At 40.6% G+C, this 15593-nt stretch overlaps 1 protein-coding gene across 1 annotated transcript; it reads left to right on the top strand.

Annotated features, from left to right (window-relative positions):
- The first annotated feature begins 390 nt into the window (after positions 1-390).
- LOC149829085 (Nodulin-like / Major Facilitator Superfamily protein) lies at positions 391-10837 on the top strand. The gene is made up of 2 exons (XM_090017277.1): positions 391-946; positions 9604-10837. The coding sequence occupies exons 1-2, from the start codon at positions 476-478 to the stop codon at positions 10813-10815; spliced, it is 1683 nt and encodes a 560-aa protein (XP_089873403.1). The 5' UTR covers positions 391-475; the 3' UTR covers positions 10816-10837.
- The last annotated feature ends 4756 nt before the right edge of the window (positions 10838-15593 follow it).

Here is a 15593-nt window from a genome sequence, read left to right as displayed (position 1 = left end):
GCATGCTAAACACATTTAAACGAGAAAAGTGAGCCTAATATGTTCATATATATATATTATAAATTATATTTTATATAATAAGCCTGCAATTTGCTCAAGGCATGTCTCTTAGAAAGCATATGAACATTAGCTTTTTTTTTTCTCATGCCAACATCGTGGCCGTCCGTTTTGTATTTTGACAAATAAAAAGTCAACGAAACATTTATATGCTACGTGGCATTAATCCCAAATGCAAACAGACGGCCACGATGTTTGCATGAACAAAAAGCTCATGTTCAGTTCTCTTTTTGACACATCAGCGAAGCTTTGTCTCCGTCAAAGAGAGAGATAGAGAGAGTGGGACACTCCATCCTCTTATTAAAAAACGATAGAAAACTTTTATTTGAGAGAAAAAGTGGATTTTTTTTTCTTCCAAGAAAAGAGAGAGGACGGAAGAGGTGGTGAACCGAATTCCTTTTTCTGGTACGGTGTTTGGATGCAAGGGATGGGTTCCTTGATGCTTGCTCTGTTTCAGCAGCAGCAGCAAAGCAGGTGGGTGGGGCTGGTGGGGAGCATATGGATACAGTGCACCAGCGGCTCCTCCTACGCCTTCGGTATCTACTCCCCCGCCCTCAAGTCCTCTCAGTCCTACGACCAGTCCACCCTCGACGCCGTCAGCGTCTTCAAGGACGTCGGCGCCAACGCCGGCGTCCTCTCCGGCCTCCTCTACTCCGCCTCCCCCGGCCGGCCCTGGGCCGTTCTCCTCGCCGGCTCCCTCCTGTGCTTCGCGGGCTACTTCATGATGTGGGCTTCCGTCGTCGGCCTCGTTCCCCGCCCTCCCATCCCTCTCATGTGCGCCTACATGTTCCTCGCCGCCCACGCCCAGACCTTCTTCAACACCGCCGACGTCGTCGCCGTCGTCGAGAACTTTCCTACTTCCCGGGGCACCGTCGTCGGCCTGATGAAGGTAGTCTCTCTCTCTCTCAGATTGGTGGTTGTTACCAACACATGCGTATCGCCTAGATCTTGTAGAACGGCACGATTCTTGTGGTTATTGGTGCTCTCTGATTCAATATGGCACTTTTCTGGCTGAATTGCGTTTGCTGTTTCCTTTTGGTGAATTTGGGTGCTCTCTGATTTCTTGTTTTACCGATTAGTTCTCTGAATTTTGGTGAATTTGGTTCCCTCCAATCTCAAATTGATCGTCTTTGGAGTTTCGATGCATGCTTAATTGATGGTGTTTGTTATTTTCCCTGTTCTGGATCCAATGTCATCCGTTCAGATTTCATCTTAATTTTTTAGTGGATGGTGTTACATCATAGCAGTCTCTTATCTGTTAGTTGTTTAGATTCGGATTGGATCCATCCGGTTTTAGTTCGGATCGTGGGCTTATCTGTAACTGTTAGTCAGTTACTTGAAGGGAATACAAGTATCCTTGCGTGGTTGAGGGCAGGGGGTGCGATAATACATCTTCCTAAAGGTTTTAACTTACACGGTTGGGTCCCTACTCTAATTTTCTCATTCTTCAAGTGTTGTGACTCACCTAAAGCTAGAGGAGAAGGCTCTTTTGCTCTATTCCAGACGCCCGAGCTCCATCATCAATCAATGACAGGGACACAAGCTACATGTTTCTATTTCTCTGTATTTTCAGTTTTTGTACAAAATGCATATATCCTTGTTTTTGTTAGCCATGGTTTATTTTTCACCTGTGATGGATTATCCAAGATTTTGCTTTTATCAGAACCCTTGATGTCCAACAATTGGTATCAGAGCCATTAGGTTCTGTGTTGGTCCTCTGGGCGTGTTTCACCCATGATTTTTCTGAGACTCTGTCCTTGCATATATCACGTTGTTTTGATAAACAAAAGCAACATGAAAACCCAGAAAAATCGATTCTGTTTTGAAACAGAATCAACTTTTTGTTTTGATAAACTGAACTGGTCCGATAGAGTTCATTCTCGTTACGGATGACCCGTTTCGGATTCAGTTATAAACCGAATCGGGTCAAGGTTATGGAAACTGTATCGGATGACCTGTTTCAGATCCAGTTGTAAATCGAATCGGGTTAAGGTTACGGTTCAAAATCTTAGATCCAGACCCGTGTCGGGTCTGGACGAGTCCCTGTGACCGACACGACCCATGTCGGGTCTAGACGAGCTCCTGTGACCAACCCAACCCGTGTCAGGTCACTGTTTCCTTTCTGACCTTTTTGCCAGGACCGGATTTTTCCCACCGGTCGCTGGCGAAACCCCTATTCAGAGGGGCTTTTGCCGAAAATGATCTGGGACTCATTTTGGGTGAAACCCAAACCCTCCCGGATAACAGAGACGACATCGGCCTCGCCGGCTGTCTTGTCAAAAAAAACCCTCTCAACAACAACAACAACAACAACAACAACAACTACAACTACGCCTTCATCCCAAAACAATTGTGGTCAGCGATATGAACCAAAAAAGAAATTCATTTTGGGTCTTCCACATGAATCCTTTTCCTCCAATCATTTCTATCCAATGCCATGTCCTCGGTGAGGTTCAAAGCATTCATATCCTTTCCTATCATCTCCATCCAAGTCTTCCTAGGCCTACCCCGACCTCTTTTAACTAATATATTTTTCCATTTCTCCAACCTTCTAACTGGAGCATCATTAGGCCTTCGCCGAATATGTCCAAACCACCATAAACGATTCTCTCGCATCTATATATAAAAAAACCCCTCTATATATATAAAAATTTTTTTACTTACAGAGGGCATTTTTCGCCGTTCTCTTTATCCACCGACTTTTCGCCTCTGTCACCGTGTGGTGACCGGAGCAGGGAAGGAGGTCAGTTCTTTCCGGACCTAAAGTCCGCACCGTGGCAGACCCCGCCGGCTTCACAACCTTCATTCCCACGGGGCGTCACCGTCGGACCGGCCGTTTCGCCGGATGGGGTATCTTGTTTTTTTGGGGGCTGAGGGATGTCGAAAGACGCCACCGGCTCCACCGCCATCTATCCCGTCAGGCATTGTCGTTGCTTTCGACAGAGCCACCGACCGCCTCGTCAGACGCTTCAGATCGATGAGTGAGAAGAAGCTTGAGGCGGCTAGGGTTTTACTTTCTGAAAAACATCGTAACGATGTTTTATATTCGGGAAACCAGATCGGGTCTGGACCCAATTCGGAATATCTGTTTTCCCCAGATCCGAAAATGATAATCGGATCGGGTCTGAACCCGATCAGAAATACTCGTTTCAGCCTGAAACCGAAACATTAGGTGGTGCTACAGTAACGGGTCCGGGTCTAGACTCGGGTCGTTCTGTTTTGGGATCTATAGATCCGAAGTCCATACATACCGGGTACGTCTGTCCCGAACATGTTTTTCTGGGACAGACAGAATGTTCTGGACATCAGGAATGTCTGTCCCGGACATGTTTTTCTAGAACAGACAGAACGTTCCGGACATCAGGAACTTCTGTCCTGGACATTTTGAACAGCTGTCCCGGAACATATACGTTTCTGTCTGAACAGAACGGTCTATTCTGGAACAGACAGAACGACCCAGAATGAAACGTATCGGTCCATATGGCTTCTGAGACCGATACGGGGCATTTCAGGACCAATTTTGAGTGAATTTAAACTGGTTCCTGTGGTTTTGGAGTTGGTTCTTTCACTTGACATAATTGGTTTTTTGTTTTGAGACTATTCTGAGAGTGTTTCTTTTATGGTTCATCAAGTTTCGATCTGATACATTTATTTCTGGGACTGTTCATCATGTTTTTGGACTGGTTCTTGGGTTCTAGGGCTGACATACATGTTTTAGAGTATGCATATCATATTTATGAGGCATTTTAAAACATATTTAGTTATATTACTGATTCATTATGTTTTTGGAGTCGGTTTTAATGCTTAATATGCTTCTATTGATATTATGCTTGTTTCATGCATATGTATACACATTTTAAATGCATAAAGATATGTGTAGTATTGTTTTTAGTATGCATGATTGTTTAAGCGTTCACATCAATGTTGATATAGGGATTAACATGGAGTTTGCATTTGTATGTATCCGTTTTCACCAAAGTGAACTGATGTATATTTTTGCAAATGTCTAGTTAGAAAATATTTATTTTTTAACATTGAAATTGTATTAGCCTCATAGAAATAATATGCCATCCAAAGATGGTATTGTTATGTTCAGAGGCTAGTAGGATAAAATGAAGGAAGTGTCTCCCAGCACATGAGATGTGTAGTACCCAAAGGTTCCATATCGATTGTCTCTGGGTACATGTTTCCCCAGTTTTATCGAATAGTGGGAGGCGAAGTGCATTTGCGTATTATGAGTACCCACCAAAGTGGAACCATAATGACTCCTGACACTTGCCTAGGAAAGAGTAAATAATTAAGGGCCTTATTCATGTATTTATCTTTCCTTTTACATGTCTCATTATGTGCAATGATATTATCTTTTGTTTATGTAGTGCCTAATATAGTTTTTGGCTCATCTAGTATCCCTTTTCTCGATGGTTCTAATTTTTCAGAATGGAAAGAAACAATTTTATTTACTTTAGGGTACATAGATTTAGACCTAGCTCTTAGAAAAGCGGAACCTGCTGAACTGATACCTACTAGCACTCCGGAACTAAGAACATAAGGAATGTCATTCCCATATGTAAGAATGTAAAAGATTTTCTGGCTGCTATAGAGGCACAGTTCGTGAGTTCCAACAAGGCTAGGGCTAGTACCCTTATGTCTAAGTTAACATCCATGAGATACATGAATGGGGGAAACATCCCGCAACACATACTAGAGATGAGGAACATAACCATGCAGCTTAATGACATGAAGCTGACTATCTCAGACTCCTTCCTTGTCCACCTCATTATGATATCATTGCCAACTGAGTACGGTCCCTTTAAAATCTCCTACAATACACATAATGATGAATGGACTTTTAATGATCTCTTGTCCAAATATGTTGAGGAAGATGAGAGGTTGAAGGGTGAGGTGGACAATGCACATATGGCTTCTCATAAAGTTCAACAAAAGAGTGGATTGAAAAAGAAATGTTTTAAGAAGAAGCCCAAGAAAAGGTCAACCTCCCAGCCCAACCAAGCACTTGCTAAGTCTGACGTTCCTGCAATAAAGTGTTTCTTTTGCAAAAAAGAAGGGACATAAAAAGGCGGAGTGCGTAAAGTATCAACTCCGATTGAGCAAGAAAGTTAACTTGTCATTTGTTTCTTATGAATGTAATTTGATTGATGTTCCAATGAATAGTTGGTGGATTGACTCAGGTGCCACTGTGCACATTGCCAATTCTCTATAGGCATTTCTGAACCAGAGGGAACCAACAAGTCATGAAAGCAACATCTTCTCCGAAAATAAGATGCGGTCTCATGTGAAGGCTGTTGGGACCTGCAAAATAGTATTAGATAGTGGTTTCATTTTGGATTTGGTAGATACCTTTTATGTTCCATCCTATAGCAGAAACCTTATTTCTGTATCAAGACTTGATAAATTTGAATATTGTATGAAGTTTGAACAGTCCAAATTATATATAAATAAAAATAATGTCTTGATTGGTTCTGCCTTATTGTGTGATGGATTGTATCGTCTGGAAACCCAAATCCATATCCAGGAAACTCTTAATACTAATCAAGTAATTGGCAATAAGCGTAACCTGATAGATAGATGATCAATCCTATCTTTGGCACCGTCGTTTAGGACACATTTCGAAAGAGAGAGTCCAACGGCTTGTGAAAGAAGGGATCTTGGGATCCTTAAATTTCACAAATAATGAACCGTGTTTGGACTGCATCAAGGCTAAGCAGACAAATACATATAAGAAAAATGCCAAAAGAAGTGATAAATTATTGAAAATCATTCATACCGATGTATGTGGACCATTTTCCCCTTGTTTTACAGGCCAAAAGTATTTTGTCACCTTTATTGATGATTATTCCCGGTTTATGTATTTATACCTCCTATTTGAGAAATCTGAAGTCTATCAAGTTTTCAAAGACTTCAAGAAAGAGGTAGAAAAACAAACAGGGAGAATAATCAAAATTGTTAGATCCGATAGAGGTAGAGAATACTATGGGTGATTTACTTATATGGGACAACAAGAAGGACCATTAGCTCGATTTATGAAGGAAGAGGGCATTGTCCCTCAATACACCATGCTCGGTAGTGCATATCAAAATGGTGTAGTCGAAAGGCAAAATCGAACACTTAAAGAAATGGTCCGAGCAATGTTGAATTATTCAACATTACCTGTAACCTTGTGGGGGAGAAACCCTAAGGACAACTGTGCATATTTTAAATAGGGTTCCTACAAAAACCGTTCCAAAAACTCCTTATGAGTTATGGACAAGTAGGAAGCCTACCATTTGTTACATGCACATATGGGGTTGTCCTGCAGAGGCTAAACTTTATAACCCTCACATAAAGGCTTTTGATCCTAGGACAACCAGTGGTTTCTTCATTGGTTATCCAGAAAGGTCAAAGGGTTACAGATTTTATTGTCTGTCCCATACACTACATATAGTAGAAACGAATAAGGCAAGATTTCTAGAAAATGGTTCTGTTGGGAAAGATGCATTACAAGACCTTAATTTTGAGAAATCTTGAGATAAAGATAATACCCATGAGATAAATAATAGATTGCCTATCATTTTTCAACCAAGTGTTGAACCCACAAGTGATGCACCCATTACAGGAGAACCATTAGTGGATAATACTGGAGAGTACGTACAGGAGGATCAGGAACCTCCACCTGTATGGAGATCCACTAGAGTTAAAAGATTTGTTATTCATCCGGATTATGTGGTGTATTTACAGGAGCCCGTAAATCTCATAGATGATGATCCTACAACTTTTATGGAAGTTGTTGAAAGTAAGTAATCCTCACTTTGGATTGAGGCCACGAAAAAAGAGCTAGACTCTATGGCCAAAAACGAAGTGTAGGACCTTATTACATTACTTAGGGGAGTCAAACCCGTTGGGTGTAAATGGGTCTTTTAAGACTAAAAGAAACTCCAAAGGTAATGTTGATAAGTATAAAGCAAGGCTTGTTGCAAAAGGTTTTACCCAATTGGAGGGCATTGACTATAGTGAGACATATTCGCCTGTCTCAACTAAAGAATCAATACAGATTATACTTGCCCTTGTACTTCATTTAGATTTAGAGCTACACCAAATGGATGTAAAAACAACTTTCCTAAATGGTGAACTTGATGAGGATGTTTACATCGATCAACCTCAAGGTTTCTCTAAAAGTGAGTATGAACGTTTGGTTTGCAAGTTAAATAAGTCATTATATGGACTTAAACTGGCCTCCCGCCAATGGTACATTAAATTTACCGAAGTTATTCTGACTTTTGGATTTACATAAAACATCGTTGACCGATGTGTGTTCCTCAAGACAAGTGGGAGTAAGTTCATAATCATGGTATTATATGTAGATGACATATTACTTGCAACAAACGATAAGGTCATGCTCACATAAACCAAGAAGTTTCTTTCCCTTCATTTTGAGATGAAAGACATGGGAGCGGCTGCTTTTGTTCTCGGCATAAAGATCCGTCGAGATAGAGCAAAATGTATCTCAGGCCTCTCTCAAAGAACCTATATAAATAAAATTCTCAGAAAGTATGGGATGGAGAATTGTTCTCCTACTACGACACCCTTACTTAAAGGGGATAAAATGAGCCTCAAAGATTGTTCTCAAACTGAAGAAGACAAGGCACTCATGAACCAAATACCATATGCTTCAGTTGTTGGTAGCTTGCAATATGCGCAGACCTGCACCCGACCTGACATATCCTATGCAGTTGGGGTTCTTGGCAGATTTCAGTCGAATCCAGGACATGCCCACTGGACAACTGCAAAGAAAGTCATGCGGTATTTGTAAGGGACAAAAGATTATATGTTGACCTATAGGAGATCGGAGCACGTTGAAGTGATTGGCTATTCGGATGCTGATCTAGGAGGATGTCCTGATAGTAGAAAATCTACAACATGATACATCTTTCTTCTTGCTGATGGTGCCATTTCTTGGAGGAGTGGAAAGCAGTCCACTACTGCTGCACATACCATGGAGTTTGAATTCATTACACTATTTGAGATGACGTCACAGGCTCTATCTGGTTGCGGAACTTCATATCTGGACTCAAAGTGGTTGAATCCATTAGGAGACCACTTAAGGTATATTGTGATAATGAAGCCACTGTGTCCTTCTCCAACAACAACAGGAGTACTACATCATGCAAGCATATGGAATTGAAGTACTTTGTTGTTAAGGAAAGGACTGAGAATCAACATGTGTGTATTGATAACATTGGTACCAAAGAAATGATTGCAGATCCTCTTATTAAGGGTTTGGCCCCGAGATTATATGCTGAACATGTAAAGAGGATGGGTTTATCCATTTCGTTGTAGTCAGATACACAATTTCGTACATGTGATCGCATGTTGTTATAAAGGTTGATTCTTTCTTTACTTATATTGCATAAAGTTGTCTATGCGAATAGAATTTTGTTGAAGCAATATAAATTTGGACCCGAATAGAATTAAGGCCAATCTATTCAAGTTTGTAATTTCAAATTATTTAGGAATGACACATTTTTGTCCAAGTGGGAGATTGTTAGTTATTTAGATTCGGATTGGATCCATCCGGTTTTAGTTCGGATCCAAATCTATTTTCCATAACTAATAGTTATGGATGTCAAATGTGCATAGATTTGAAGTGGAGATAAGTTTCACTTAGTTGTGGGCTTATCTGTAACTGTTAGTCAGTTACGGAAGAGAATATAAGTAGCCCTGCGTGGTTGAGGGCAGGAGGTGCGATAAAACATCTTCCTAAAGGTTTTAACCTACGCGGTTGGGTCCCTACTCTAATTTTCTCATTCAAGTGTTGTGACTCACCTGAGGCAGAAAAAAGCTAGAGGAGAAGGCTCTTCTGCTCTATTCCAGACACCCGAGCTCCATCATCAATCAATGGCAGAGACACAAGGTACATGTTTCTATTTATATGTATTTTCAGTTTTTGTACAGAATGCATGTATCCTTGTTTTTGTTAGCCGGGGTTTATTTTTCACCTGTGATGGATTATCCAAGATTTTGCTTTTATCAGAACCCTTGATGTCCAACATTATCTTCATTTAGAAAATTGAAAAAGTGAATTTGCCTGTTTTTTTTATCCCTTGATTTGTGCATCAACGGAAAACATGACAAATTCATGGTTCCAAAAGGCCCTTGGACAGAGGAGAAACAAATATTTGGCAGGCAGCCCGCCAGCGAAGATAGGAAGGACGAAGGGAGAAAGGGAGTTTACTGCAGCCACTCTTGAAACTCTTAGGATAAGCTAGTAGTGAATGACCTCTTCCGATCATGCTTTGCCCAAGCCTAGAGCAATTCTGGACAGCGAGGGACACTGAATGAAATTTATATAATGGAGTGATTTAATAGGGATATACTGACTATTTATTGTTTTTAGGCATCAATATTCATTATTTTCAGCTAGTATTTGATGTTTATGATGATTCTTGCCACTTTTGGTTTGTGTTTCTTGTGATATATGATATTTAGCATTTGCCTTTGCAAGTGTTTAAAGAAACATGGTCCCATCTGTTAACCCTTCTTTCTTTGCAGGGCTTTCTTGGTCTAAGTGGTGCTATACTGATTCAAATATATCAAACATTATTTAAGGGGAGGCCAAGTTCCTTTCTTCTAATGCTTGCAATTTTGCCCTCAGTCGTCCCCCTCTTGCTTATGTGGTTTATAAAAATCTCTCCATCAGTTAGTGGATATGACAAGGATTATTTGAACAAATTCTCAGTTGTTGCATTGGCACTTGCTGGGTATCTTATGATTATCATTATATTGGAGAACCTGTACAATTTGGTGCTATCAATCCGCATAATTTCTTTTGTGATACTATTGGTGATTCTCATCTCCCCATTGGAAATTGCTAGAAGAGCTGTAATGAGGGACCATAGCTCAACATCTAAAGAGCTACCAGTTGAAGGGGTGCGCCTACTGGGTGATATGGATACTAGAATTACAGAACAGGGGAACTTTGATGAGAGGTTGGCTAGTGGCAAAATGTACATGAAACATAACCATGTGGAGTATCAAAAGATCTCCAGTGTTGAAGATCAATGCTCCTCTTCCTATGAAAAGAAAGGATTTTCAAGGGGAGAGAACCTGAATCTTTTGGAGGCCATGCAGACACTGGACTTTTGGTTGATGTTCCTAGCCATGGCTTGTGGTATGGGTTCAGGTCTTGCTACTGTTAATAACATGAGTCAAGTAGGGGAATCTCTTGGGTACAACAGAATAGAGATACATACTCTGATTTCATTATGGAGTATATGGAATTTTCTTGGCCGTTTCGGGGCTGGTTACATTTCGGACTATTTATTGCGTTCTAGAGGTTATGCCAGGCCAATATTTATGTTCATCACTCTGGTAACAATGAGTCTTGGTCATGGAGTGATCTCTTCTGGTCTTCCTGGTGCTTTACATGCAGGCTCAATTCTAGTTGGTGTTTGTTATGGCTCCCAATGGTCCTTAATGCCTACCATAGCATCAGAAATTTTTGGAGTACATCACTTGGGTACCATCTTCAACACCATCTCTGTTGCAAGTCCTGTTGGATCTTTTATTCTTTCAGTGAAGGTGGTGGGTTATATATATGACTTGGAAGCATCATCAGATAAAGTATGCTCTGGTACTCACTGCTTTATGTTGTCCTTTCTAATAATGGCATGTGTTTGCCTTTTTGGTTCTCTTGTTGCTCTGATATTGTTCCTCCGGACCAAAAGGTTCTATAAGTACATTTTTGAAAAATGTTTTGAGTGAACGAAATAAATTCCCTTGAGAAGATCTATTATTCAAGAGAGAGAGAGAGAGAGAGAGAGAGAGAGAGAGAGAGAGAGTGGGGACCAGTCATGCCTGTTTTTCAGTGCCTTTGTTTCAATGTGGTGGTCGCAATTACCTTATAGTTTGCTTTTTCATGTAAAGAAAAATTATCTTATCACATTATGCTCTCTCTCTCTCTCTCTCTCCCCGTAGGTGTGTGTGGTCGTAGGTTTGATTGACCAAAGAATTGTCGATTTTCTCAAGAAGTTTGATTGCTACAGATGTAACTGGACCCCAAAAGATTGTATCTACATGCCTATGCAGCTAGGAAGATTAGCAGTTCTGGGTTGTGACAAATGTTGGCAGGATAAGCCACCTGATTGGCTCCCTTCAGGTGTATGATGAGTTTTCTGTTGAATATTTGTAACTGGTTGGGATCTGCCTAACCCCAGCTTGCTAATTAAAAAAAAAAATTTTTAAAGTTTATATGGTCTCCAACATGCTACATTTTCCCTCTCCCTCTCTCTCATTTGGAAAAAAATAACGCAGAAATAAGTGAACTCCGATTGTCCAAACATTGAAATAAAAAATCATTCTTATGTAAGTTTGTGTGGCCATAAGGTGACTTTGGGGGGCTTTTCAGCAGTCACAATATTCAATTTCAAGAGATGCCTCTCTTAAAGGATGAAAGGATTTCTCCCTGGGGTTATGTCCCAAAACTAGAACTCTTTACTAAGTATAAAATGTAGTGAAAGGATATGATTTGAAAATACATAAATCATAGTCATTCCCGGTTACAGTGAAAAAGCATTCCTAGTCTTATCAATGGGGGCTACTCTTGTCTGGTAGGATAGGAGCAGCTAGTGCAGGTCACCAGGGGCGTAGCTAGGATTCATGTGAAGGGTTTTTTTTGAGATAAAATAAAAAATGGCTACAATTATTAATAAAAATCTATTTCATACGGACAAATCAAACTATTTGCTGCAGTCAAGGCTGGGCTAGGACTGGGCTACAAAAATGGATAAAAATCTATTTCATATGGAATCAGGGCTGGGCTAGAACTGGGCTTTTAAATTTGTATTTTTTTTTTAACTGGGCCAGGAGGCAGGACTGGGCTACAGCCCAGTTCTGCACCCCCCCCCAGCTCCGCCTATGCAGGTCACCTTGTGTTGGGACGTTGCAGGTTCAAAACCCAATGGTATAGTTGCATAACTGGTAGGGGTCTGCCTAACCTCAGCTTGCCTTTAAAAAAAATGCCTATTCCTACTCTTCTTTGTGCATAGTGGGTTGAGGCCTAGGCCGTCAGACCGGCGGTCGAGGTTGGAGTCCTGCCGGTGTCACTCTTTTGAGCAAGCTGACATCCAGCATAAGCCTTGGAGGTGAAGGCCCCAGCCTTGGAGTTTTATGCCTCTGAGATGATTACCGTTTACGAGGCCTTCAATACCAGATGTGGTTTCTTCAAATAAAGAAAAAGGTTTAACCAGCTGTATCAAGCCTTTCAGAGATGTCTATCCAACCTAAGTGGATCAATTCAAATCCAATCCAAAACTCGAACAGGACACATCTCTTCAAGGCATTCACGCTGATGCTCGTCGCACAACCAATTCAATATTTTCCTTTTTTTCTTGGGCGCCAGAATGCCAGCTGCACTCGATGGAACAGTGTTAAAATCGGCCCAAAGATGAACTTTTTAATATTTGTTAAGGGTTTACAAAAATTTATCTTTTGTTTTTTAATGATGGGTTATGTAATGGTAAAAAGTTGATCGATTCAGCTCAATTTGATTTGATTTTTGAATTTTTTAAGAAACCGATTCACCTAGTGAATCAATTTTAACAACATTGCCATTACGGATGGCAGTGGACCAGGGGGAAACGGGCCTCGCCCCCATTTGGACTGGAGATGGAGGACATGAAACGAAAATGGAGGCGAAGATGGACTTACATTTTTTCCCACGTTGCCCCACCCTGCTTCGTCTCCAATCCTTCTTTAGAGATGACAACGGACTGAAAGGAAACAGGGGGCCACCGTCCCACCTCGCCCTGTTTGGACCGGAGATGGAGAACATGAAACAGGAACGCAGGCGGGGATGGAGGTTAAAATCAAAACCCGTGCGGGGATGGAGAGCAGGATTTTGAGACGGGGCAAGAGTGGAGACCTTGTCCACCGCCCCTGCCCTGGTCCACTGCCATCCTTAATTGCCATGGAAAGAATGATGAAACGAGGTGATCCAGATTCATAGTGGTTGGAACCCACTGATGGTGACCCTGTTTAATCAGATCACACCTGCTTAAAGCAGTGCATGGCACGTTTTGAAGAAAGAGATTCAGCACTGGATCTTCATTTTCGCACTCCAAAAATTGAGACTAGTATTTTGCATTCCCAGGAACAGTGCACATTTTTGAATCAAATGGATGCCTACATACACGAGAAGAAGTGAAGGCATCCAGTTGAAAACGCCAAATCAAACCCCGCTGGCCCACGGGTGTGTCCGTAGCTTTTAGTGGTAGGCCGCGCAAGGTAGGGTGGTCGTGGGGCCCCACCCGGGGTTTTCCACATCATCAAAAATAAAAAAATGTGTGAAACTCAGAATTTATCCATTGAAGAGACGGCAAGAAATTCTCTCTACTAGCTAATAGCCTAATATAATAAGACAAATGGCCACATAATCTGCTGAAAGTAATTTCCCCTTTATTTCTTTTCCCAGATCAGTCACATGGATCATCATCTTCATCTTCACTGATTTCAGTATTCTCATCATCATCATGCGCATCAGTTGTAGAACTTTGAATTGCCAATTTATCCACTGCAACACTTAATGGTTTCACTAGACCATCATCATTATCCTCATCATCTTCGCTGATTTCAGTATCATCATGCTCATCCGGTGTAGAACTTTGAATTGCTTGATTACCCAATCCTCCAATTACTGGCTTTACCGAACCTCCACTTTTATTTTTATTCATCTGGTACAAAAAAATTGACCTTTTTGAGACAGAAGAAAATTGACTTGGAAAGTCTGATAAAATGATGAATGAACATCATGCAGGCACACAAACAGATTCCTACAATGGCCCAAACCCATGGATATTGATTAAGAAAGCAACTAAAATCTGGTTCCGTGCACTTGATAACAATGTTTGAATTATGATACAATTTAATCTGTTTCCATACGCTTAATAACAATGTTTGAATTATAATACAAGTCCATTAGCGAACATGCACAAGGAAATGCGAACAAAGATACAAGTTCAACAAATACAGTTTCAAACACTACAACATTCAGAGATATATCTACATACTCTCACCTGCTTCGAATTGTACCACATTTAGTTAAACCTATACGAATGATCTTTAAAATGATGAAGTCAAAGATGCACAAAGCAGGATTTTAGTCCACCTTGTATAACAAGATTCTACAATCTTTCAGAAAATCTGGGTAGCGAGGATGGCCAAAATAACAAGTTCTGAGAGAAAGGGCCCCATCTCATTGCTAATAATGATAGACACGTACCAACGGGGGCTCCACTTGTCTGGCAGGAGCAGTTAGTGCATGTCACCATGTTGGGACGTTGTAAGTTCGAACCCCAAATGGTATAGTTGTATAAACTGGTAGGGGTCTGCCTAACCCCAGCTTTCTATGTCGAAAAGAAAAATAATGATAGACACGTTCAAAGATTTGCACTTATGAGTTATATCTCTGCCATCACTGGTAGACACAGATTAGAATACACCGATTCATAAGTTAGGTCTGGTTTTAGTAAAATACCTTTGTGTGTCCTTCAAATGAACAGGTGTAAACTGCCAGACCCAACTTTACAGATAGTTTTTTTGGAAAACACAAGTGAAAAATTTCCATTGGCAAGGTGTACAAGCCAGAGATTATGTGAAAGTAGATAAATCATTCAGCAAGATTGCTCACAAAATTGCTTCATACAGTACCTTTGATGACTGTAAGAAACTACCTCTTCTACTTTATTCAAAAACACCGTTTTTCTTCTCCGAGTCAAAAAGTAAAATATTTGCTAAAAATTTAAAAGACAAGACCAGTATAAAAGTATAAGTGTAGGTGAATGGAATAGGAAAGAACTAAACGCTAAGAGCAAGAATTAGTGGTGCAGAATATCCCATTCCCATGCTACAAGAACTCATTCATGATCATTTGAATCTAGTCTATTTCTCTATCCCCTTTCAATGTAAATGTGGATCTCCAAGTCTAAGGTGTCATAGATAATCCTGTTACAGTCTGACTAATTGACACATTTTAGAGATTTTCAGCATCAGATCTACTCCTTCCCAGGCCAAGAAGAGCCTATGGCTCCTTGTGTGGCTTTAATCAACAGTGTGCACCAAATTCCATTCATTTTTCATCGAAATGATCACCAAAAGCCACATCATGGTATGATTCATCAATTCAATCTTCTTAACACCAAGGTAACCCTCATTCATACAGAGCGTAATTAGATTCCAATTGATAGGACAAATTCCATTCTCCCTGGAGACCTCTTTTATAAGGAATGAAATTCATTGCTTTCAAATGTTACAAAGTTTGGCACAGAAAGTGATTCAAAATTTCATAATGATGCATACCTCGCACGCCTTGCTCTCTAAGATCTAATATTCCTAGAAATCTAGATCTAGACAAAGCAGCAGGTTTAGGTTTTGAATTGGGATGGATCCCACTTAACAGTCAATGATGTTTGCAACAACCATATTCTCTTGGTTTTCAGCCCATTTGTTACAATTAGGATAGGTTGCCACTTCAAAACATCTGAAAA

This window comes from Nuphar pumila, chromosome 9 (genome assembly GCF_984573655.1).
Source record: "Nuphar pumila chromosome 9, dmNupPumi1.hap1.1, whole genome shotgun sequence".
NCBI lineage: Eukaryota > Viridiplantae > Streptophyta > Magnoliopsida > Nymphaeales > Nymphaeaceae > Nuphar > Nuphar pumila.
This window is presented reverse-complemented; position numbering and strand designations above follow the sequence as displayed.